General features: G+C 48.7%; 1 protein-coding gene across 4 annotated transcripts in view; it reads left to right on the plus strand.

The window, feature by feature from the left end:
- Trappc9 (trafficking protein particle complex subunit 9) overlaps positions 1-26,572 on the plus strand; it is a 405,567-nt gene that overhangs the window by 81,785 nt on the left and 297,210 nt on the right. For all 4 annotated transcript variants that reach the window (XM_051202715.1, XM_051202717.1, XM_051202714.1 and 1 more), the window contains 6 exons: positions 5,090-5,216; positions 11,864-12,009; positions 14,953-15,038; positions 15,631-15,757; positions 19,447-19,579; positions 24,186-24,349. In XM_051202715.1, the coding sequence (XP_051058672.1) occupies positions 5,090-5,216; positions 11,864-12,009; positions 14,953-15,038; positions 15,631-15,757; positions 19,447-19,579; positions 24,186-24,349 (783 nt within the window). The remainder of the gene's footprint in view (positions 1-5,089; positions 5,217-11,863; positions 12,010-14,952; positions 15,039-15,630; positions 15,758-19,446; positions 19,580-24,185; positions 24,350-26,572) is intronic.

Here is a 26,572-nt window from a genome sequence, read left to right on the forward strand (position 1 = left end):
CTGTGAAGAGGCACTATGGCTACGGCAATTCTTGGTGGCCAGCTTACAGTTTTAGAGGGTTAGCCCATGATCATCATGGTGGGAAGCAGACATTCATGGTGCTGGAGAAGTAGCTGAGGGCTTTTACGTCCTGACCCAAAGCAAAGGCAGCAGGCAGAGAGAGAGAGATGGAAACAGATAGACAGACAGACAGGGCATGTCTTGGGCTTTGAAACCTGAAATCTCATCTTCAGCAATACACCTCTCCCAACAAGGCCACACCTACCCTAATCTTTCTTAAACAGTCCCAGTAATACATGAGCCTACACTCAAAACACACCAGTCTGTTTCTATTTACATTCAGTTAAGACAATTTTAAGAATGTTCCTCGTTTCATCTGGAGGTGGATGCATATGTCTTATGGGTGTTTATATGTTTATGTATGTGCCCATGGGAGTGTGTGTGTGTGTGTGATATGTGTGCCTTATGTTTTTCTTGTCTGTGTATGCGTCTAAGGGAGTGTGTTTTGTGTGTTTGTGTGTGTGCATTCTGGAATGTGCATGTGTCTTGTGGGTGTACACAGGAATTCTGCTTTACTTTGGGCCCGTAGGGACTTTAAACTCTGCTGTTATGGATTCCTATTTTAATGTTGTTATGGTTGGAGAACATGTTCTGTATGATTTCAGTCTTTTACATTTTACTGAGACTTGTTTACGGCAATATGTATGGCGTGCCTCAGTGAATTGCCCCAAAGTGCCGAGAAGCATCTAGATTCTCCAGTGATGGCTCTGGTGGTCCATAGATACCAGTTTACCAATGGGTTTGCAGCTTCACCAGCCTCTTCTGTGTTCTTACTGATTTCATTATTTTAACAAAGGGATGTTAAAACTGCCAACTTTAGGGGAATTACAAAACTCCCTCTTTATTTTTTATTGCGCATATCTGAGGCTTGCAACAGGCACTAAGGGTCACAGCATTGGGTACTCCAGAAGATGACTATATCTGCCACTTTATATACTGACTTTTCTGGAGACAGAACAGTTAAAACACGCCTAATGATAATCCCTAATCTGTCATTTTAATTCACACCTCGTGGGTACCCTGGCTCCCCAGACTCTTTGTTATGCATCTTTGTCTTTTGCATCATTTGACCTTCACACCCTCCCCACCCCCAAGGCAGAACCACCGAGTCATTCTTTTTCCTTGGATTATGTAGCATTTTCTTTGTGTTTCTGTCTTATTCACTCAGCACAGCACCCAGGTCCATTCATATTTTGGCAAATGGCAGGATGTACTTTTTACAGCCAAATGATATCCCAGTGTTTTTTATTATTCATTTATTTGCTTACTTATTTGGTGTGTGTGGTGTATGTATGGCTCTCTCTCTCTCTCTCTCTCTCTCTCTCTCTCTGTGTGTGTGTGTGTGTGTGTGTGTGTGTGTGATCCTCACATGCTCGAGTGCACATAGAGGCTAGAGGTTGATGTTGTTTTCCACCTTCCCTATCCTGGGGTTAGGAAATCTCACCGAGTCTGGAGTTGCCTGACTGGTTGGCTGCTTAACCCCAGGGGCCCTCCCATCACCATCTCCCGAGTACCAGAATTACTGGTTTAATTACTGTTTAAGATTTTATTTTTATTTATGTGTGCATCTGTATGAGTGTCATGTCACAAGTGTACAGTACCCATGTACAAGCCAGAAGAGGGCGTTGGATTCTCTGGACTTGGAGTTACGGGCGGTGTGAACCACCTCACACGGATGCTAGGAATCTAAATTCTGGTCCTTGTGGCATCTTCCCAATCCCTCCTCAGTGTACTTTTTATACATACCTCATTCTCTGTGTCTTTATCTTCAGGTTGTTTGTATACCGTAAGCATTGTGAACAAGGGGTGGGTGTCCTGGAGAGGTGTTGATTTCATCCCCGAGGGTTGTCTGCACAGGTGACGGTGTGACTGCGCCTTCTTTAAGAGGCATCGTGTTGTTTGCTGTGGTTACCACGGCAGCCGGAGGCCCATTGGCAGTGCCGTGGGGCTCACTCTTCTCTATACCCTTACCATGTCACGGTGCTAAAGCACCAGCCACGTTCCCCTGAACCTGACCCAAATGTGGGGTGTCAGGGTGTGCCAGCCGCATCGGTACTGTTTCTTCCCTCTCTCAAGGTGTGTGTCTTTCTTCCTCTTACTGCTTAGCTTCCACAGCTGGCCTAATGCAGACATGGCTGTCTCAGGGTATTACTCAGCAAGAACAAGAATGAACTGTGAAACCGCGATGCATTGGTCCTTCATGACAGCATCAACCGTGGCCCGAGAACCGTTTACCATCAAGAATTTGCCAATTACATTTTCTCCTTTTATAAGTTATATAATTAGGTAATAGCTAGATTTCATTAAAGGTGTTCTTTTGTTTGTATGCATTCTTTAATTTCTGGGGTGGAAAAGTAGCTCTCAAGTGCATTAGGTGGCACCATTGTTGAAACCGTTGATCAAAACAAGATGAGATATATTGATTTTTTTTTTTTTTTTTTTTGAGCAAGATAAATTAAGGCGTTATTAGCTCCCACTCCCCATTAAGGGCTGTGAGTTAGGATTTGTCGTGATTTCCCGAAGCTTGGCCCCTGCAGCAGATGCCAGGAGCCACTGGTGTTTTGAGCCCCCTCTCCATGCTGTGGTCTCATGGGATACCTATGGTCAGCCCTCACCCGTTGGTTCCTTTTTGGCCCTTGAGACCTTATACCTCCCTTAAAGGCTCCGATTTCCGACCTCGCTGTAGTTCGGATGGTTTGCCACACACGAGTTCTGGGAGACACAGCATAGCAGGATGCCACCAGGCCCTGGATGGTAACTATGCTCAAGCGTAGCCAGGAGCACCCATGGATACTGGGGTCCCCCATAGGGAGCCCTCGCACCCCGGAAAATGCTGATCCGAAGCGAGCAGCGGGAACCCTGATGGGAAGGCTCAGTGAGTGACATGGCTCAGCTCCCTAGGCGAAGGGCCATCGACCTTGCACGTTTGTGCTGTGTCGTGTGCTGGGGCATGTTGGGCATCAAAGAAAGACCTTCTCCACCTGAGTAGCATCTGCCCAGAGCGGCACAGGGTTGGTTGGTGCTGAGTTTCTTCCTAAGCCAGGCTTTGTCCCCAACTTGGGGCAAATAGGTGTCCTCGAGCCCTTCGGAAGACTGCAAGTTGTGTAGGTTATTTGATCATTTAAAGAACTTTTGAGAACTCATTTCTGTTCCTATCTCTGTGTGCTTGCCACACGTGTGTGGGTGTCACTGGGGTCCAAAAGAGGGCATTGGATGCTCTGGAGCAGGAGTTACAGGTGGTTGTGAGCCACCCGCCATGGATGCTGGGAACCAAACTCAGGCTTTCTGGAAGGTCAGCCAGTGCTCTTAAACACTGCGCCGTCTCTCTAGTCCTAGAGACGTTTGTCGCCTTGGGGGCAGATTCGGAAGTGGTCCTAGTCATGTCTGTTTTCCACAGAGGACATCTGGCTGGGGTTCTAACAGGCGAGTCCAGCCCAGGTCTGGACCTTTAGGGCTCGCGGTCCCCGGCCTGACGGCATGATCCCTGCCTGTCGTTTTGTGGTGGCGAAGGTGTGTGCCCAGGACTGGTGTCTGCAGGTTGTTGCCCTGTAGTGTGCCACCTTGTCCTCAGGGAGTTTGCACGCTTTTTGTGGAAAAGGAGCCACTGCTTTTATTTTAGGACAGCCAGGCTCTGTAGGAGGCTTCCTGAGAGTGTGGCACCGTGCCTGAGGAAGGGTTAGTCCTTGACTTGAACCCCATTCTCTCTGGCGCCCCTTCTGACTGACTTTCTCTGGTGTTTTTAAGAGAAAAAAACTTTGTAGAAGGCATGAGCTCCCTTGTCCCCTGCCTCCGCTCCCCTCCCTTAGGCCTTTGAGACACCATGGTGGGGACACCACGGACGGTCGGACGTAGGGTCAAAGGCAGGGCGGGGCCTTTGGCGAGCTGTTTGCTCCTCTCGCCAGACTTCATGTGTAGTATTGGGAAGGAACCATCTGTGCTGTCGGAGAGCCTTTTGTGGTTAATATCCAAACACCGCCACCACCATCTGTGTCCTCCTTTACTGCCCCCGTGACTAGACTGTGTGTGTGTGAGAGTGTGTGTGTGTGGTGTGTGTGTGTCTGTGTGTGAGTGTGTGAGAGAGTGTGTGTGAGTGTGTGTGAGTGTGTGCGTGTGTGTGGTGTGTGTGAGTGTGTATGTGCCTGTGTGCATGAGTGTGTGTGTGTGAGTGTTTGTGCCTGTGTGCATGAGTGTGTGAGTGTGTGTGTGAGTGTGTGTGAGTGTGTGTATGTGTGTGTGGTGTGCCTGCGTGTGTGTGCCTGTGTGTGTGAGTGTGTGTGTGGTGTGTGAGTGTGTGAGTGTGTATGTGTGTGAGTGTGGTGTGTGAGTGTGTGTGTGTGTGTGGTGTGTGTGTGGTGTGCCTGTGTGTGTGTGCCTGTGTGTATGAGTCTGTGTGTGTGTGGTGTGTGAGTGTGTGAGTGTGTGTGTGTGTGTGTGGTGTGCCTGTGTGTGTGTGTGCCTGTGTATATGAGTCTGTGTGTGTGTGAGTGTGTGTGAGTGTGTGTGTGAGTGTGTGTGTGTGTGTGTGTGTGGTGTGCCTGTGTGTGCAGCAGTGGTTGCAGCAAACAGGTTTCCCTTGCAAAATCCGCTAGCAGCCTCAGAGACTTCGTGGCTGTTTGCTCCCATGTCTGTCGCATGTCTGTCCCATGGACAGACTGCAGCGTGGGCCGTGTAGGTACTGGTTCCTGTGCCGTGCTTGTTGCTTAGTAATGGCTAGGAAATACCGTTCAAAAGTTCAGAGAGCTTTGGCCCTGCCTGCTGGCTTTATGGCCCTTGGTCAGGCTATTTCCCTGGTGCTGGCCACATGCCGGAGGATCATAGCTCATCTCCTTCCATACCCATAGGGCCTTCAGGGTGGCAGCTGCTGGTGTGTCTCAAGGAATAGAGCTGTCACTGCGACTTTCCTTTTACTTCTGATGGAAGCCTTCCTTAAGGACTGGCCTGGATTGCTCTGGATCAAGCTGAACAAAAGCCACCCACTTTGTACTTTGTCCACGGAACGAACCCACATTGTCTTTTGTTTTCTCCTCAGAAAAGAAAGACGTGACTCAAAGCCTGGAGAACTATACAGCCAAGTGTCCCGGGACGATGGAGCCCATCACCCTTCCAGATGGCCTCACGCTGCCTCCTGTGCCCTTTACCAAGCTGCCCATTGTCAGGTGAGGCAGTAGGTAGGGTGTGGGGCACCGCTCTGCCTCTGTTGCTGGCCCTCTGGCTCATGACTTCACTTTAAAAAAAAAAAAAAAAAAAGTTGTTCTTTATTTTTGAGCATTCCACACGTGTATGCAGTGAATATGAAAATATCTATCCTATCCCGCATTCCCATCTCCATTTCTCCCCATATCCCTCCCAGTTCCTACCCCACCCCCATTTTCATGGCTCGTGACCTACTTAGGCTTGAGCTTAGCTTCCCAGAAGTGGCAGAACTGAGGGCAGTGTTGTCGTGTAGCTGCCGTGGTCCATGCCTACTACTGTGATAGAGCTGTGGACAGATGGGACCCTGTTGATTTCTAGTCCAGGATGGAAAGCAGCCAGACCCGGTCATCTCCTGCTCACAGGTGTGGGCTGACTCCCTCCCCTGGGTTTGCTGCTGGCTATTTGGGAACTGAGATGGCCTCTCTCTTCCCAGTGTCTCTACTCACTCACCTGTGGCTGCAGTTAGCGTCCCGTGCCCCCTCCCCCTTCCCCTCCCCCTCTCCCCCACTCTCCCCCCCCCCACCTCGGGATATCCCGGCCATGCACTGCAGTACCTACCAGCTTGGACCAGGTCCTATGGGGTCCTCCGCTGTGCCCATATTTTGGAGGAACTTCTGAATCTCAGGAAGCTTTGTTTAAGGGCTCAAAGGAAGCAGTTACAATGTGGCATTTTTCTGTGAAGCAGAAATGGAGGTGTACAGTGCTAGGGTCCTTCCATGGCCTGGGCCCTGCTGTGGAGGGGCCTGGGCTCCCCTCACAGTCCTGCGGTGTTCTGGGGTAGTATCACTCACCCCTCTTTGGGGGTCAGCTGCCTGTTACTGACATGAACTTCCGTGTGAGAGAATGTGGGGCTACATAGTAAGTTTTGGGTCAGTCAGAGCTACACAGGGAAACCCTTTCTTTAAAAAAAAAAAAAAAAAACCCAAAGCAAAGCAAAATAGCAACTATAACAGCCCCCCCAAAACAACAAATTAACTCATATACTGTCCCAGTCACACCATTGTCACCTATGTTAAGGGAGTCTAGTTCAGTCTTGTGCAGGTTCCCCGTCTGTCAGACCTGAGTCAGTGATCCCTAGCTCGGGTCAGCTGATTGTGTGGGTTTCCCCATCATAGTCCTGACTCCTTTCTTCATATTATCACTCCTCCCTCACTTCTGTTGTCCTCCAGGAGCCTGGCCCATGGGTTAGTTGTTGATTTCTGCATCTGCTTCCATCTGTTTCTGGAAGAGGGTTCTGGCTTCTCTGGGTTATTCTCCTCGGCTTTTAAAGTGGAATATATTTGACTTGGGATTGAGGGCATGATTCAGTTTCAAACCTAAAGTTTAGGAAAACTAAGCTCCCTCCCTCCTTCCTTTCACTTTTTGAGACAGTGTTTCTCTGTGTAACAGCCCTGGCAGTCCTGGAACTCACTTTGTAGACCAGGCTGTCCTTGAACTCAAAGAGATCTGCTTGCCTCTGCCTCCCACTTGCTGGGATTAAAGGAGTGTGCCACCGTGGCCTGGCTAGAAAAATCTTTCTTAATATTTCTGTATCTGTATTGTGACTTGGGTCATTTTTAAATCTAGAAAGCCTTGTGTAATAGAATATTCTGGGCTCCTGGTGCTGACCTCTGTGCTCCAGTGCTCAACTCTTAAACCATTCGGGACCCGAGCTCCAGGAATGGTGTTGTCTGCTTCAAGACAGTCCTCCTCAGACATACTACTGGCCAACCTAGTCTAGACAAACATTCCTCAAGGTTCTTTTTTGCCCAGCAGATCTGTGTAGAGTCATGGGCAGACCCTAGATGCATGGGGGGGGGGGAGGTCCTAGATCTTGCCCCAAATGATGTGACAGACTTTGATGATCCCCCATGGGAGGACTCACCTTCTCTGAGGAATGGATGGGGAGTTGGTGGGGGGCATGGGAGAATAGGAGGGAGAGGGAACTAGGATTAGTATGTAAAATAAAATTGTTTTTAATTTAAATAAAACTTTATTAAAAAAAAAAAAAAAAAGAAATCAGCCCATACCAGGGAGTCAGGTTTCAGAGGTACTGAGTGGAATTGTTAGATACAAGCTAATTTTGTTGGAGATGCCTCAAAACTATGATATCTTGTTTTTAGAATAGATGGTTCATGCCCTTTCTTATTGAGCATCTTCTTGTTTTTTGAGATGATAAAACCGTTTTAGCAACTCGTGGGAAGAGGGGTTGCCCACCTGGAAGCATGCGCTAGGCATACCCTAATATGGCTTCCGGACATTATGTAGTTAAAGCCAGCCTCGAGACAGTGCCTCTTACTTGTGTCCAGCTTTGCCATTTTGTACCAGAAGCTATATTGCTGTTGGAGAATAATCATTGTCTTAAGATGGGAAAAGGAGAAAAGGTCTTGCTGACCTACTGTGTGCACGGATGCCATGACAAGTACCAACACGTTACCTCGAGCAGTCCAACAATTCCTTGCAAGAGACCTGTGGGCCACTCCCCTCTTCCCACTGCCATTTACAACACACAGGAATGCTTGGCATGTATCAGGCAAATGAAAAAAAAAAAAAAAAAAAAAAAAAACATTGGCAGGCATGTGAGCTGTCCCTAGCTGCAAGCCTCTTTCACGGGAGGGCCTAGATTAGCACATACAGAGCGATACAAAATACGTACTGTCTGTAGCATGCAAGCCACCCTGGGAGCTAGATCAAGACGTGTATATATAGGCTCCTGTTCTCAACTGGCCCCTCCCCAGGTGGGTGGTGCAGGAGGGCGGGGTCAGGTTGGGTCTGTCTTCCAAGGGGCATCCCTCCCTAGGAGAACTGTGGACCAGAGGAAACACCCGTCTAGTGACATGTATTAGCAGAGGACTTTATAAGCAAAAGCTGAGTGAAGCCATCAGTGGTAGGTCCTTCAGATTGTAATGAGGGCCTTTCTGTCATCTTCAGGGTGAGTCTCAGTCTGAGAGGGGCACTAGCTTCAGGCAGGGCCCTTGTGGTGGTGGGGGGGGGGGGAGAGATCACGTGAGATAGGGTTTCCACAGCCCGCTGTGAACCATCGCCACAGTACTTAGCTTCAGAAGACTTGGACACTGAGTTTGAAGTTCAGCTTTTGGGAGTGTATTTGCTGCGTTTACCAAGAGCAACAGGATCAAGTGCTGGACAAGGCAGTGGAGCTCAGCCAGCTCACAGCTGGATTCAGAGCATAGCTGTGAGGCCATTCTGGTCCCAGGTTGACAGTGTGATGGAGGAGTGCATTCAGAGAAGGAATCCAAGAGAGTGAACCTCATCTTCTAACACTGTTGACACATGGGTTATTATTGTGGGTGGTGGACACGTCCCTTGCATGTGACCTGAACCCTGTCAGGGCCTGGGTGCTAAGTACCGTAGGGGCTCTTGGCATAGGGTGGGCTGGAGTCCTCTAGGACAGTGGTTCTCAACCTGTGGGTCACCCTTTGGTGTTGAATATCAGACATCCTGCATATCAGATGTTTACATTACGATTCATTGTAGCAGCGAAATTACAGTTACAAAGTAGCGAAGAGATAGCTTTATGGTTGGGGTCACCGCAACATGAGGAAGTGTATTAAAGAGTGGTAGCATTAGGAAGGCTGAGAACCACTGCTCTAGGAGTCCGTCCCTTCCAAGTGAGATCAGCTCTGTACAGTAGTTCTCATTAGTCAGCGTGGGTTGGGTTGTGCCTGAGACCTTGCAGTGACTTATTGCATATAGCACGGTGTGCCCCACACACTGAGCCTGGTGTGAGTAGGTGGTGTCCTAGGCACTACGGTGGCCTGCTGTGGGTTCTTGATGACCCAGGTCGTGCTGTCTTGTTCTTGGCCTCCTCAGTGTCTGGCTTTGCAGGGCTGCCATGTAGGTACCTGGAGGCTGATGTATTGCTCCCACACAGGGCTATGATGTATTGCTCTCCCCAGCCCTTGGGTGGTGCTAGATGTGTGACTGTCCCTTCCAGAAGCCAGGAGGTGGGGTGGAAAAACCTGGGTCTCTCTCATCCTCATCCTTATCTGTTCTGTCTGGCCTAGGGTGTTCCTGATCTCAGCCACCAGGCCAGGCTGGTCCCAGAGGCCTCACAGTGCTGTGGTTTAGATAGAGCTGGTGTTTCTGGTTGTCGTCACTTTCCATTAACGGGACCGTGGGCTACACTTGGTGTCTCTTTTGTCGGTTCCTGGTCGATAGTGGGGGAGATAACAGTAGCACTCTCGTTAATGTGTTGAGCTGTTTGAGATGGTGCTGGGACCAGTAGTGCACAGACTGCATATACTCAGCCTCCAGAAGGTACCAGTGTGTACTTGACTTGGATGGCCTTGAGCATGGTGGGTAGTACATTTTTATGAAAATATCTCTTTCGTTCAAAGGGACTGGAGCTTTTGCTTGGCTTCACAGCTGAGCTAACAATACTCCTTGAGGTCACTTAAGACTGCTGTCCTGCTGTGTACTCAGCCTGGTTGTTTAACCCACCTTCAAGAGAGCAGCGGAATAATCAACATTACTCGCTTTGGATTTCCTATGTAGTCAAACTTTACAATGAATGCAAATGCGCAACTCTAATCTTAAGTTCCATGCTCCTGACTCAGAGCACTATGAGGGTATGCTGCAGTAATCACCTGTTGAAAACAGGCGACAGGTCAAAACAACCTTGTTCAAAAAATATTTACCATGCACATTGAAACAAGTATCTACCATGCACATTGAAACAAATATCTACCATGCACATTGAAACAAATATCTACCATGCACATTGAAACTAATATCTACCATGCACATTGAAACTAATATCTACCATGCACATTGAAACTAATATCTACCATGCTCATCGAAAGCTGCATTAATTTAACTCCACAGCCCTTTTTTAGTGCTCTGTGTGACTGGAGTCAGTCGAAACCAACTTATTTATTTATTTATTTATTATTAGCAAAACCCTGCTGACTATTTCTACAAAGTATTCCCTCATTCCTTCCCCACACGTCACTTTCTGTGCTGTCCAGTAAATTCGGAGAAAAGATCTTTGTTAGGGATACAGGCAATGGGGGCAGATCAAACTCACACACTGGACAGATTACAGATGACAGAAAACACAGGGGATCCGGAGAGGTAAAGCTCATATTCATTCTTAGTCAAATTAATCCAAGGGGACCGCTGAATTTTCTTTCCTTAATGCGACATTGGCTCACTTTAGTACCTCTGAAGTTGTCTCTACTGCCTTTGACTCATGACCATGAGCATGGGGTCTGTGGATGGTGAAGAAGCCATTTCTGAGACCAGTGTGGTGTGTGTTGGCACCTCCTACATGGTGTCTTCTTCTGACCCTGTGGATAGCTCTGTCCTCCCTCTGCTATGGGCAGACCTGTTGGGAAGAAACAGCAGACAGCAGAACAGTGGGGTCCTGAGCAGGAAGCTGGAGCTCCATCCTCACCCCAGTTCCACAGGCGAGGCCCGACTGGCTCTTCATTTTGTAGAAGGACCGTTTAACACAAATAAAAAAATGACTCAGTGACTCATACTGGGGTACAAACTTCAAACTGAATATCAGAAAAGCAAAGCAGCTGGCCACCAGCTTCTTACGTCTACTTCAGGCTGAATGGGCTGATCCCGTCTCCATGAGCTCTCACCAAGCCTCAGACTGTAACCTCTCCTCAGCGTGGCTGGAGACTGAATACCTCTGTCCTCAGCGTGGCTGGAGAAGGAATGCCTCCTACCGAATCCTTCCTCTTGTCTTTTATACCCTCTAGTGCTGGGATCAAAGGTGTGAGCTCTTTTAGACTGATTCAAACTTGTATAGATCTGGGTGGCCTTGGGCTCACTGAGATCCACCCGTCTATCTCTTATTCCTGACTGCTAGAATTAAAGGTGTGTACCACCACCTCCTAGCTTCTGGCTGCTGGGATTAAAGACGTGGACCACCACTGCCTGATCTCTACAGTTGGAGGTTGACTTTGCTTTTCTGAATCCTCAGTCAAGCTTTAATAAATCATAAGTAATATATCACTACAGAAAGCCTTGTGTTGGAGAAGGTGACAGAAAGCTGGGCTGCTTCCCAGCCTGGGAGGGAGGGATCTCACCTTCCTGGTCTGCGGTGTGGAAATGTTTATTCTGCTGCCTGTTCCTATGGAGTGGGAGCTCGTCCCTTCATCTTTACTTTTTAAAACCTTTCTTTTATTTATCCTATGTGTATTATCTTTATCCCATTCATTTCCTCACCCCTTTGCATCTGCCCTCTGCCCTGCACCTCCCCCAAATAAAATAAAAATTAAGAGGAAAAAAGGGGAAAAATTAAAAATCTCTTCATGGAAGCTGCAGTGTGACACAGCGAGTCATGCAGTAAACCCCTTTGTCCACACGTCTTTACTTGCAAGTGCTCATCGCAAAGAGTCATTGGCGTGGTTGGGAGAACTGGCTGGTAGACTAACCCTACACCTGCCCTGGCCCAGAACCAAGATTATTATGACTTAGCCCGCCCCAACATTCACCTCATCTATGATCTGCTAGAACATGCGAAGGGACCTGACCCACAGACCCAAAGCTGTAGGACCTCCACAGCACAGGGTGGCAACAGGTCAACGCTTTTTTAATACCTGGTCTGGAGTGAGTATCCTAACGGCAAGTGCCTGCTCTCTGTTTGCCATGGCAGGAGCGTGAAGCTGCTAAGTCTCCCCACCAGCCTCAGGCCGCAGAAGGTGAAAACCTTACTGGGGCAGACCGTGTCCACCAAGAGCCCCTTCATCTATTCGCCAATCATCGCGCACAGCCGTGGAGAGGAGCGCAACAAGAAAATAGGTAGGCCGCTGTCGGTGTCTTCTGGAGGACTGAGTTTCTGGCCAGGTTGTCTGTGTGCGCACACTCGCGTGTGTTTGTGCTCACACACTCCTGGAAATTCGTCGCATGTGTTGCCTTAGACTGGCAGTTGCCCATTGATCTGCTTTTTAGAAACTTACTTAATGAAAGATGATTCGTGGGTGGTCAAGAAGCCACAAACACCTGGGCTGCCACGTGGCAGAGATAGATAGGGACCATATGCGTGTGCCTACCGGTTACCATCCCTCCTCCAAAGGCCCCTCCTCCAAAGGTCATAGTCATCCCAATGGTGACTAAAGTAGAGCCTCACTCCATGTTGAACTCATTGTCTAAACTACTACAATATTAGCACATTAAACACCTTGTTCTACGAGAGGCCTTGCGTTGGATGGATCCACTCAAGCGTAGGTAGTATCTGTCATGAGCTCCTTAGGGAGGCTAGGCGAGGCTGTGATGTTTGATGGGCAGAGTGTGTGAAATGCATTTATGCTTTGTTTTTGAGTTAGTTCCTTGCCGTGTAGCCTGGGCTTACCTGAGACACACTATGTAGCCTTGGACTCCAGACCTCCCCGCCTCAGCCTTTGACGCACCAGGGTTGCAGGCAGGCCTCAACACTCCTGGCTAGTTAAGTGCTTTTTGCTTTAGTACATTTTCAGCTTGTAGTGGATTTACTGGGATATAAGTTGAGGACTGTCTATGTGAGACTAGAATAGGTCCCTACCCCAAACACATTTTCCTCTCCATTCCGTGCAGGTAGAGCACAAACACATGTGTGAAGATTAGGGCAAGATGCAAGTAAGTTCTTTGAGGTTATGGGGCTGTTAACGGCTGTCCCCGCTATTACTCACTAAGCCCGTGGGCTTTGGGGAAGCCCGGGCAGACACAGAGTGGCTTTGCCTTGAGGGAACAGGGTGGCCCGCCCTGGTTTGGCTCTGCATGTTCTAAAACTGTTCCCTGTGAAAATGAGAGAGGAAGAAGAGCTGTTGAAGCCTGGGTTGGATCCCCAGCAATGAATGTGCCAGGTATACGAGAGCTTGTCTGAGAGGGGGGGGGGAGGGAGAGGGGAGGGAGAGGGAGAGAGGGAAAGAGAGAGAGGGGGGAGAGAGAGAGAGGGGGGGAGAGAGAGAGAGCAATTAAGAAGGAAGGAAAGCAAGAGATAATGGGCTAACATCCCGAGAGAAGGCAGGCGACACGGAATGCTGGTGAATTCCATTCCTGAGGATTCGTGTTTGAGTCTTTGAACTTCCATCTTGGTCTTTGTTTTGAAAGATAGCCTCCAGCCAGGCGTGGTGGCCCCCGACTTCAGTCCCAGCACTCAGGAGTCAGAGGCAGGTGGATCTCTGAGTTCAAGGCCAGCCTGGTCCCAGAGCAAGTTTTAGGAGAGCCAGGGCTATACAGAGAAACCCTGTCCCCTCAAAACCAGACCAGACCAACAAAAAAGTTGTAAATGGAGATTTCTCTTTCACCTGCCAGCTCCTAAATAAACAGAGGCTTAATATTAATTATAGTTGTTTGATAAATAGCTCAGGCATATTAGTGACGAGCTCTCACAATTAAATTAACCCATTTTTACTCATCTGTGTATCACCACGTGGCCGTGACTTACCGGTAATGTTCTGGCATCTTACTCCTTCGGCAGCTACATGGCCTCTCCCTGACTCCACCGTCTTTCTCTCTGTAACTCTGTTTGGGCCCCCCTGCCTAGCTATGTTCTTCCCCGACACAGGCCAAAACAGCTTCATTCAGCAACCAATAAAAGCAACGATACTCACAGCACACAAAAGGTCATCCTACGTCAGAAAAGGAAACGTCAGCCCCAGGCGCAGGCTCTTTACCCCTGTTGCTGTGTTCTGAAGAGAACATGACAACGTGAGAGGTGTCTAATCAGGTACACTGGATAACAACAACGAGAGGCAGATGGCATTTCCCACCCACTCAGCATACACCATGGGCAGGAGGAGAGAAAGTCAGTTGTTCCTTTGTATTGTGCGGGGCCCTGGCAGAACCTCTGACGGGGCTGCCTCCCTTCATCTGACGGGAGACAGACGATGGGGTCCTCCTGCCCTGGCTCATTGACTTTTCCATCGCTTCACGCATCCAGACTACTTAAAAACAACAAGGCCCTGCCTCAGAACAAACAAAAAAACCTAGAAGACGCTTCATCCTATCATGTTCCGACGTGATGCCTGAACTGTGGTGTCTCTGCAAAGAGCAGAGTGCAGCACAGTGACCCACAGACAGACATGAAGGATGGCGAGGACTGGGAAAGCGTTCTCAGGATCCCCTTCCTCCAACCCCGAGGGCATTTCTGGTACCACATTCCTGATGCCATGATAACTCCCCTGTTAGACTCGGAGATTCTGTTAGAAACATTTGAAATTTAAGCCAAAGACACATAGTCTTCATGCCTCCAGCAGGGACTCAACTAATCAAGCTAGTTCCAGAAAGGCTTCAGAAGCCATACAATAAAAATTTCATTTCCCCACCCCTAAATATGCATTTTGAGCTGAAATGGGGGTTCCTCGTCAGAGTGCCTCCCTGGCATTCATGAAGAAGGAAGGGTTCACTGGCACCCGTGGTCAGCACCCTGCAACTGTGCAAGCTACTGGAGTTGGTCAGCCCATCCATCCGTGTTGGTCAGTTACTAGTGTTTCTTATCGGCTAACTCTGTCTTAAATATTAACCCATTTTCTATTAATCTAAGTGTTTCCACGTGGTCTCATCTTACCGGAGAGTGGGAGCTTTAGAAATTGACTCAGGGGTCTTCTGGGTCGACTAAAAGATTGTGTCTCAGCGGTGGCCACTCAGAGACCATTGGGGGCAGTTTTGTGCATGGTGCTGGACTGATAAACCGACAGAGGGAGGAACTGAGAATAACCGTGGTACGAAAACTCACCCTGGGGATCCTCTGTGTGTGTTTTGTAGATTTCCACTGGGTTCAAGGAGACGTGTGTGAAGTTCAGCTGATGGTGTACAACCCAATGCCGTTTGAGCTCCGCGTGGAGAACATGGTATGTGTGCCACCAGCCACCTGGCCTGAGACCCATTGTCGTTGAAAACGCTAAATGTTGGATATATACACCCACCGATTTTACTTCCGTTTAGCTAAGGTCTGTGAGCTTCCTGTGTGTGGGGAGGCCACACGTCATTATTCCTGTATCTTGGCCTGGCACCCAGTAGAGTGTGAGTCTACAAGCAAGCATTCATTCAATTTGTGCACACACCGATCTTAACTGGTTGAACATAAGTCTGAAATAGAGCGCCCGCTCTACACTGAGATGAACAAATAATTCATAGAGAAAAATCAACGCCACACTCTTATGTTTTTGTTTTGTCTTTGGAAAACTATTTTTCTTTCTTTGGGTCCACATTCTCGTTTGCGATAGTACACACACCCCGGCTGGAGTTTTTGCTGGCCACCCTACTCCTGGCGTTCAGCTCTTACCGGTGTCCCTTGAAGTTCTGTGGGTTTTGAAAAGCTGCTGGCCTTTTCATTCCCATAGTTCGTGTGGTGAATGTCGAAGAGCTCACTAGGAAGTGGCCGTGCAGCGTGGGCCCGAGCTCTGCCCCCTCACAGGACTCCCCTTCCTTCACCTCCTACAGGGCCTCCTCACCAGTGGAGTGGAGTTTGAGTCTCTCCCTGCAGCACTCACCCTTCCCGCGGAATCTGGCTTGTACCCGGTGACGCTGGTCGGGGTCCCACAGACGACAGGGACGATCACTGTGAACGGTAAGGAGAGTCCCTTGTTGGTTTCTGCATCACTGTCCCTGGAGCTGGTCACCTGACCCGTGACCCTAACCAGCTAATGACAATATAGCGTTTTATTCCCAAAGTGACAAGATGAAAGAAAAACTAACCGGGGCTGGTTTTGGTATGTGGCGCGCTGGGGCCGTGTGCCTGCCGGGCTGCTGCGCGGGGTGGGGTGGGGGGTGGGGTGGGGGTGGGCGGGGCAGGGTCTGTCCTGTGCCTTGGCTTGACTGTCCTCCTCACCATCCGGACTCGGCTTTTCCCAGGGTTGCTGTACTCCCTTTCGGAGCATCGCGCATCCACGTAGACCCCACCCCCATCTCTGCAGGGACTTCTTGATGACGTACATTCTCCATCCAGCTCTTGACACTCCTGTCACCAGGGGCAGCGGCAGGGCTGCGCTGGTGGAAAGCTGGACCTGCTGTTTGGTCTTTTGCTAATCGAGCTCCTCACACGGAGGCCAGCCTCGATGAGGCGCCTCCTCTTTGGTCTTGTTGGGTCTCGGTCTCTGGGTCTTGGTTTCCATAGGCCGTATTCCTGACGCCCTGCCCTGAGGGCTTCTCTGTTCTTTGGTGGCTTCCTTCCTCCATTATCTTACCCTTCTTCCCCTGCCCTCTCCTTGTCCCTGGTTCTCCTTTCTTCTTAGTTTCTTTAAAAAAAAAAAAAATACTGCGTGTATTTGCGTGATGTGTGCACGTGTACAGGGGTGGCGTGTATGCCATGGTCCCCTCCTGATTCCTTCATGTGTGCTGTGTATTGAACTCAGCCCTGCAGGCTTGCATGGCAAGCACGTTTACTTGTCAAGCTCTCTTCCCGGACTCTTCACCTCTTCCTTTTCTTCCCTTTCCTCCCTTTCCTCTTCTTCCTTCTTAAGCCTTCCAAGCCTGGGGACTCTTTCCTGCCTTCAGTCCTGCATGCGTGCTTATGTTTCCCCTTAGGGATGTCTCCCCTTGCGATGTACACCATGTTGCCCCAGGAACCCCACCTCACCTCCCTAAAGTGGCCTTTCTCCTGGTGGCTCCCATCTTTGCGGACCGTTTGCCCTAAGCAGCTCTCAGACCTCACCGTTAATATTGTATGAGATGCTGCCTCCTGACACCCGGTCTGTCAGATCATGCATCTCACAAGGTTTATCACAGAGCGTGGGGTCTGGTCTTTTCTGTCTTCCAGTCTACTTGCTGACGGGCCTACCTTCTATACCGAAGCCCTTAACAGCTCCCATCAGTTGGTGGAAAGCCCTACCCTTTGTCCTGTCTTGTTTCAAGGCACATTCCTGAGCCCTGGACCACCCCAGCCCGGTGTCCTTGTCCTCCCCTCTTGGAAGGTTCAGCTTGAATGTCACAAGGTTCCTGATGGTACTCACAGCATAACTGCCACCCGAACCTTACCATTCTTCCTTAGCCTGCCATCCTGATTCAGTCCCTCACACTGTCCCCATGAGATTCTGCCTACCCTATTTTCTGTGTCACCAGGGGTGGCTTCTTTCTTAGCCTTGGCAGTCTTGACCATAGCTCAACAGCATCAGCATGTGTGTGTTATCTGGGAAAGGTGTGGCCTTCTGGACACTCAGATGTATCTCAGCTGGTGCTAAGATGGATGGGTGGAGATGCACGTGTGAGAACCAGGGGGATCTGGGACCCAGCGTGGAGGTAGACATCACAGGGTCCCTGGCAGGTTACCCTGATCTTTGAAGCAGAACAGAACCAGTGAATAGGCAGAGGCTCCAGGCAGAGAGCACAGTGTAAGGAGTAAGGTTTTTCCGCCTGCCGCTGGTCTTGTCCCGCCGCCGCGCCAGCCCCAAATAACACGCTGAGACTCTGTATTTGATATAATGCTGTTGGCCAGGTACTAGTTTCTTATGGGCTAGCTCTGTCTTAAATATTAACCCATTTCTGCTAACCTATGTATTTCCACGTGGTCTCCTCTTACCCCCGGAGAGCCGGCTGGCGTCCAGCTCTTTCCAGACTCTCCATGTTGTCCCCTCCTTCCTACTTCCTCTTTCCTCCTTGTCTCCTAGTCCCGCCTATCTTGCTTTCCTATTGGCCAACAGTTCTTTATTCATTAACCAGTATGAGAAACATATTTACAGAATGACATCTCCCATCAGCACTGTTTTTCCAAGGGTGTCCGTTTTGAGACATGGCATTTCTGGGGAATGGGGTGGTCAGGGGGAAGTAGTCAGGGTGAGGGCAGGTTGTGACAGGGCTGGAGGGAGATGGGCACCATGGGGCCCTTGAGAAACATCCGCAAATCCATCCATTTTCTCCTGGGGCTTTAGGGGAGCCGCTGTTTGTACATAGAGGAGGCTGGTCAGACAGGCTTCAGAGCCACCAGACTGCAAGCTGTGGGCCAGGGCTTCAAAGACCTAATGTCTGAGCCCAGCGAGTCCAGGTAGGAAGGATACAGGCAGAGCTGTGGCCATGATGGGAAGTCAGGCATGGATGGCTGGTCCAGGGGTAAGACAAGCTCGTGTGAGAGCCTGGGAGCACACCTTGGTTTTCCATGATGTCAGCACTCACTTTGGTGAGCCTCAGCTGCCTGGGTTAGCCTGCATCATCCTGACCTGCACTGAACATTGTCACCCAGCAAGAGTTTATGTGGCTACGGTTTTAAGGACTGGCTGTGTCTTAGGCAAAGAAAACTGATCATAACTAAGAATTATGGAGTAAGGAGGGCTTCATAGAGTCATATCAGGTTTTACACAGAGGAGGGCCTACAGGTATCAGTGGCAGAGGGGTCTCCTGGGAAGAAGATAACCGCCACAGAAAGAAGAGTTTGAGAAGCTCAGGGTGGCAAGGAGGGGTGGCTGTTGTGTCTGGGAGGGTGTGCGGGGGCTGCTGTGGTTGCTGGGTTGAGGGGTGTGGCTGGGCCAGGAGATGGGTGTGGCTACAGTGTCTAGAAGGAGATGCCTAGAGCTGCTCCAGCCACAGAGGGAAGGAGAATGCTCCTCCCTGGGGAATAACTTCTTTACCCCACTGCTGCGTAATACAGGGGAGTTGCCAGTCGAGCCGCTGGCCATCGTTCGCATTGATCACACGGCAGATACTATTCACAGAATCATCCTGTGACATTTCAAAGGCCATTTTAAAGTTTTGCTTAAACAACTGCGAGTGCTTCTCTAGCTCGCAAGCCTTTTCCCTTTGCACGGGGCCCTGTGCGCGTCTTGAGCTGCGGTCCTTGCACACACACACGGTGGAGTTGCCACACCGTGAGGCAGCTGCAATGACAATGGCTGGCTTTCGAAACTTCATCTCTCCACAGAGCGTTCTCAAGTATTTTCCCAAGTGCTTTGTTAAGTCACATCGTGCCGTGGGAAGGGATATTAACTATCACTATCAGGTTAGAGATGCTAAATCTGAAAGGTATATTAGCAAGGAGATGAGCCGGCGACTGCGAAGCCGCGAGGGAGGGTCGGGAGTGCGTGGGGAGCGCTCCTTTCCAGGACCTGGTCTACCGAGGGAAACAGGGCACCGATGGCGTTGCCAGCTTCATTCTGTCCAAGAACAGCCAGGGTCTTTGGGGTAAAGGGAATGGGATGGGGAGCATGGGTGAAGCGGGAGGGGTGGGGGACGACAATTGGCGCTCTCTTTGTGGCCTCTGTAGCCTTATTAGGGGTATACACTGCCAAGCCTTGCCAGGAGGTGTGAAGTGGATGCCCGTGCGTGTTGCAGGTTACCACACCACGGTCTTTGGAGTCTTCAGTGACTGCCTGCTAGACAACCTCCCAGGACTGAAAACCAATGGCTCCACGGTGGAAGTCATTCCTGCCTTGCCAAGGCTGCAGATCAACACGTCGCTGCCCAGGTAGGGGGCCTGAGTGTGCAGGGGCCTGTGACGGGAAGGAGTGGATCTCAGAAAGAGTGGTTACACATCCCTTAAGCGTGGCATGCAGGGTTGGGGTTTGCCTAACTTGGATAAGGCAGAAAACGTGGCAGAAGAGCCTTAAGGGGGCCAAAGAGTTAATGTGGTCTCTGCAAATATATAGGAATGCAGTCGAGCCCTTTCTCATCATGACTAAGGCACAATTAGCTGTTATTGGGAATCCCAAAACAACACTTAAGGTTTTATGGCTGTCTAAGAAAAACTCTTGGGACCTAGGGAGAAGGCTCAGAGGGTAAAATGCTTGTTGTAGGTAGAGTGCTTGCTGTACACGCATGAGGGCCTGCGTTTGGATCCCAGGCACCCTTGTAAAAAGCCAGGCCTGGTGGCACATACCTATAGCACCAGGGCGCTAGGCAGAGATAGGATCCTGGGTATTCACTGGCTAGTCAGCTTAGCAGAAATGGCAAGCTCCACATTCACCAAGAGCTCTGAATTTAAGAAACAAAAGCAAACAAAAACAAACCAATAAGGAGTACTGAGATGGAGGAAGACATCTGATGTTGATCTCTGGTCTCCATGTGCCTGCAACCCCCCCCCCCCACACACACACAGTGGTGGGGGAGTCTTATGATTGTTAAAATTTTTTTTTTTTTTTTTTTAAAAGAACATTCCAGAGAAAGCATAAAAAAGAAGTAAACCTCTGAGGCCAGAGCAGCTGTTCAGGGCTTTGGGGTCTTGCCTTGCAGTTCTTAGCCAGCCTCTTTTCACAAAATTCATTCTGGGGTTGGATGGAGTGGCTCCTGCTTGTGATACAAAGTAGTCCCTGATCCATGGATAGTTGGGACACATTGTATTGTAACCACATATTTAACAAAGGCCTTCTTTCTACATTACAGATTAGAAATTCTTTAAAGAATGTAATTTAAAAATTTATGCTAAAGTAGTATATCATTTCTCCTCTTCCCTCTCCAATCCCTCCTTTGTCTCAAGCCCCAAGTTAATGGCTTCTTTTTCCTGGTTTTACATATATGTGAATACTGTATAAGCACAAGGTCCTGAGTCCATTTACAGTTGTTTCTAAGTATCTGTATAGGACTGGTCACTTAGTGTTGGCTAACCAACTGGGACTCTTCCCTGGGGAAGACTCATTCTCCCTCTCACCCTGTCATTAACTGATAATAGCTCCTTATCTAATGGTGGGGCGCAATTAAATTTCCCCTGTCCCACTCTGGTATGTCAACTAGTATCATTGTTCAAGTTTCAAGAGTGTCAGCATCCCCATCATACATGGAAGATAGAATCTCTCAGCAGAGTTTTTGGTTTTGTAGTTCTTACAATTTTTCCCATCCCTTCTTTGGAAACGGACAGTTTTCTGGATAGATATCATTTACCAAATTTAAATCAAGAATAGATAAGCAATTTAAATAGACCTATAACCCCTAATGAAATAGAAGCAGTCGTCAAGTTTCCCAACCAAAACAAGCCCAGGGCCAGATGGTTTCAGTGCAGAATTCTACCAGAAATTCAAAGAAGAGATAATACCAACATTCCTCAAATTGTTCCACACTGTAGAAGTAGGAGGTCATTGCCAGACTCTTTTTAACGGGGCTACAATTACCTTGGTAACCAAACCACACAAAGACACAACTAAGAAAGAGAACTACAGACCAGTTTTCCTCATGAACATCAATACAAAAATACTCAATAAAATACTGGCAAATCTGATCCAAGAACACATCAGAAAAATCATCCATCAGGCTTCATCCCAGGGATGCAGGGATGGTTCAACATACAAAAATCCATCAATGTGATCCACCACATAAACAAACTGAAAAAGAAAAACCACATGATCATCTCACTAGATGCTGAAAAAGCCTTTGACAAAATCCAACACCCCTTCATGATAAAGGTATTGGAGAGATCAGAGATAACAGGAACATACCTAAACATAATAAAAGCTATATACAGGAAACCAACAGCCGGCATTAAACTAAACAGAGAGAAACTCAATGCGATTCCTCTAAAATCAGAAACAAGACAAGGCTGTCCACTCTGTCCATATATTTTCTTGCTAAAGCAATAAGACAACAAAAGGAGATCAAGGGGATCCCAATTGGAAAGGAAGAAAAGGAAGAAGTCAAACTGTCATATTTGCAGATGATATGACACTTTACATAAGTGACATGAAAAAGTCTACCAGGGAACTCCTACAGCTGATAAACACCTTCAGCAAAGTGTTAGGATACAAGAGTAACTAAAAAAAAAAAAAAAAAAAAAAAAAAAAAAGAAAATAAAAGGAAATTCAGTAGCCCTACTATACACAGGGGATAAAGGTGCTGAATAAGAAATTAGAGAAACATCTTCTTTTACAGTAGCCACAAACAACATAAAACAACTTGGGGTAATGCTAACCAAACAAAAGTGAAAGACTTATATAATAAGAACTTAGAGTCTTTAAAGAAAGAAATTAAAGAAGATACCGGAAAATGGAAAGATCTCCCATGCTCTTGGATAGGTAGGATCAACATAGTAAAAATAGCAATGTTGCCAAAAGCAATCTACAGATTCAATGCAATCCCCATCAAAATCCCAGCACAACTCTTCACAGACCTTGAAGGAACAATACTCAACTTTATATGGAAAAACAAAAGACCCAGGATAGCCAAAACAACAATAAGGGAAGTCCTGGTGGCATCGCCACCTCGTCTTCCAAGCAGTTTCTTGAGCCCTTGGTATAGGGGTTGTGTGTAGATTCATTGCCCCCCCCCCCCAACACAGTGAAAAGACAGTTGTTCCTCCAAAGATGCCATTAGGAAAATTAAAAGACAACTCACTGGGTGGAAGAAAACCTTTGCCCAGCCCATACCTGCTAGAGCTGTTTCCATATAAAAGTGCAGCATGAGGAAGACTAGCAACCCAATTAAAAAGCTGGCCGTTGATGCGAATAATCCTCTCAGCACACACACATGCACACACACACGCACGCACACGCACACTCACACACACACACGCACACGCACACAAAGACACAAAGAAGCAACCCAGAAGGGTGCTGGGACCCGGTAGTCTCTTTGGGGCTACCCCCACCCCCACCCGAGGTGGCTGCGATGGGAAGGCAGGCCGCAGCCAGGCCGGTAAGAGATGGCAGGACTTAGAGCCCCATGCACTGCTGACGGGGGAATAGAGTGGTATGCCCAGTGGGGGGACATTTGCACAGTCTTCTAAAAGACCAAACATCAGTTTAACGGCGGAGCTGGCCCTCCCTTAGGAATCTACTCAAGATGAGAGAGATTATACAAGGCTGCCAAATCTCGTACCTGATAGTTACATAGTGGCAAGGACCTACCCGTCCACTGCTCTGTCAGCAGTAAAAATGGGTCAGCTCCTGGTTCTGCTTTGCTGTAGATGGACCCCAGAAACACCGTGCTGAGGGACAGAAGCTGAGGCTATGGCGTGCGACTCCTCCTGTATGGACTATTTGAAAGAGACGCACAAGCCTGTGGAGAGAAGCTGCCAGCGGCAGCAGGGGTGGACATAGTTTGGTTTTAGGGGGTCACCCCAAGAGGGCGATGGGGATGTTTAAAACGGGGTCTCACTGGAGGTGGCGTTAACACTCTGCAAGTTTCCTAAACTGCTCGCAGATTGAAAAGCAGGTGGGCAGCAGTGTTTAGTTAGTTACACTTGCTTCAGAGGGGCAGGCGGTATGGAATGGACGCCTCCCTTACCTCAGCAGAGCACGTACCAGCTTCCGGAAGGCGTTCTGTCCTTTTCCCTGCGGGGTGCTTTCAGCTGGCAGCTCAGAGGCCTTGCCTTAGTCCCCACTGTTCTTAGTAGTTCCTAGAAACCTGGAGGGCGCTGCGGTAGGGTTGGAGTGGCACAGGCCACAGCTTGTCCCCTGACCACCTCCGTTTTCTGGAATTTTATAATAGCTTCCCCACTTTGTTTCAGTGTCCTGTGGTGCTTCAATAGAGCACATAGTACTCTCTGTTGTCTCTGAGATCCCAGGGGAGAGGCCTGGTCAGCCTGCTCACAGGGAGCTAGGAGCGCAGGGCAGAAGAGGGGCTGGGAGCGAGATTCCCATGGGAACGACTCAAAGTTAACCTTTTATTTATTTATTTTTAAATGTGCACATCTTAATTTTTTTTTTTTTTCTGAGATGACTCCCAGCATTAAAAAGTGATTATTCAAGTGGGGCTTAACTGTAATATGTTGTAAACATAGGAGAGGGGCTGAGTGATGGAATTCACTCATACTTGTTGACTATGACTGCTCCTGCGTGTTCTCCTCCTCTGCGATGCTGAACGGTAAGCAGTGAACGATGCCCTTGAGCTTGGCCTCACCCCGTGTGAGCTCAGAGTGGAGGCAGTATTAGACCGCCTGGAGCCTGGAGCCTGGAGCCTCACCTCCCGGCTACCTCCATCATTCTGTAACACCCCAGTTGTGTGTGTTTGTGACAACTGAGCACAGCCAGGACGTCTGGTCCCTTCCCAAGTGTGTCCCTCTGCGGACGGTCTCAACGTGTGGCCCGTGTCCCCCCCTTCTTCCTCCTGTATTTTTCTCCCTGTCATTTCTGTGGTTTTTTTTTTAGGTCTGCACACTCTCTGCAGCCCTCTTCCAGTGACGAAATATCAACCAACGTGTCTGTCCAGCTTTACAACGGAGAAACTCAGCAGCTGGTTATCACCTTGGAGAACATTGGACTAGAGCCTCTGGAGCAACTGGAAGTCACCTCCAAGCTTCTCACCACCAAGGGTAGGTGGCATGGGGAGACGACATGTTGTAGAGAGCTGACGCTGGCTAACCCCGGCGTGACTGAGTCGCCGGGGAAGGCTAGTGCTGCTCTCTTTAGTGACCCTCAGTGCCTGGAATTTAAGTCCTGGCTGTGGGCTTTGGCTGACAGTTGACGGAATTTGTTAGCGTAGATGAATGGCAGAAAACTGTAGTCTAGGTGACAAAACTTTAAAAAAAAAAAAATCGTGTTTTTATTAACTCTTGTTCTGTGCGATGTATTTCTATTCACCGCAACTCTTCCTAGATCTGCAACCCACTTTCATACCCATCCAATTTTGTGTCTTTTTTTTTTTTTTTTTGGTAAAAACTTCATTAAGTCCAATCTATGCTGCCATATACTCTTGGATGTGTGGCGGCTGTCATCTATAGCGTGGCCAGCCAACACAGGGCAACAGATATTCTTAAAGAAAATGGGTTCCCTCCTTTCAGCAGCTATCAGTTTTCAATAGCTGCCCAGCTAGGGGTGGGACTTCATGTCTACCTCCCCTCTCGGTGCTGGGATTTTGTTTGGCTTGACCTTTCACAGGTGGTGTGCATACTGTCGTAATCACTGTGAGTTCATACGTGCTGCTACCTTGCTGCGTGTGTGTCCAGAAAAATGTTTTCTTGTCTCCGCTGGTTCTTAGAATCTATCTGTCTTCTCTTCCCTGATGGTCTTCTGAGCTTTTGGAGAAGAGGGTGTGAGGTAGATGTCCTGTGTAGGGCTTAGTAGTACATTGAAATCTCTTACTCTGTGCACCCAGTTGTGGGTCTCTGTTAATCACCATCTGCTATAAGAAACAGCTTCTCTGTTGAGGACTGAGAGATGCACTGATCTCTAAGTGTAACGATAAGTCATTTTAATACTGTGTTCATTTAGCAGAAATACAGTATTAGGCTGTCCCCTAGGGCCCACGCCCAGTCTAACCACAGGTTCTTGGCTCTAACAGTGATGCTAATGTATGGGTTTCATCCTGTGGAGTGCGTCTTAGATCCAATCATAAAGTGTTTAGTTGCGTCCATGACGTGTATGCCGCTGTTGCGCCAGTTCCCAACCATGTCTTCCTAGGTCCATTGTTATTGTAGCTTTGAAGGTTTGTAGCTAGGAAAGATTGGTGAACACTTATCTCCCCTGGTAATGTGTACAGCACTATCTAGCCTGAAAGCTAGTCAGCAGGGATGAAGCTTCCAGGTCAATACCAACTAGATTTCTCTATGTTCTATGACCCAGGTTTGTGATGGCTTTAGGAATAGGGTCTTCTGTGGGGAAGCCTTTTCACATCTCCTGTAACCTACCTTGCCTTCCCAATTTAGGAACTGGAAAATACTTTTTATTTCCTTTTCTAAAATAAATCCAAATGATAATCATGTGACTGTTGTTCACTCTGGTCCTGTGTTCTTTCTGAAGCATAGCTCTTGTGTGTCTCTCCCTTAGAAAAACATGTCGGCTGTCATAAGAACACAATTGCAGGCTGGGCATGGTGGTGCATGCCTTTAATCCCAGCACTTGGGAGGCAGAAGCAGGTGGATCTCTGTGAGTTTGAGGCCAGCCTGGTCTACAGAGTGAGTTCTAAGACGGCCAGAGGTACATAGTGAGACCCTGCCTCAAAATCAATCAAAAAATAAGCAACAGACAACCCCACGGCCAACCCTACAATTTCCTGTCATGGACATTGCACTAAACTCTTGAAACTATTAGATCCATCATTTTTCCCTCCTAGACTCAGCCTGCTGCCCTGGCTATCTCCCGACTACCTCCTCTGCCCAATCAGCTCTCCTCTGAAACCTTCCTAATACCGGGGTGTTGGGTCTTCCCCTGTTGTCTGAGAGAACCCTCTGCTGACTCTGTGTCTCCAGCTGGGCACATAGTAGGTGTGCAGGTAGCGACGGAACCTTACTTGCCTGTTGAGAGGACGCAATAAATGCGGGGCCACTGTGAAGCCCCATGCTTCTTCATGTGGTCCCTTGGGCTGTGTGCCCTACTATTCTCTGGACAAGTCACAGCCTCTGCCCTTTGAGGCCCTTCGTCCTTTCCGGAGGCCTTTGGGGGCCTCTGAGTCCTTTGTTCAGGAGAGTCTTCCCTCTCGCATCCTCCTCTGCCTTTGGATTCTTCCCAACAGATGCTCTGGCTCCTTCTACTCCTCCTTCTCTACTCTTGTTATCAAAGTGTCCCAAAGTGTGGAAGAAACGAAGGATTTCACAGCC

Source organism: Phodopus roborovskii, unplaced genomic scaffold (assembly GCF_943737965.1).
Source record: "Phodopus roborovskii unplaced genomic scaffold, PHOROB, whole genome shotgun sequence".
NCBI lineage: Eukaryota > Metazoa > Chordata > Mammalia > Rodentia > Cricetidae > Phodopus > Phodopus roborovskii.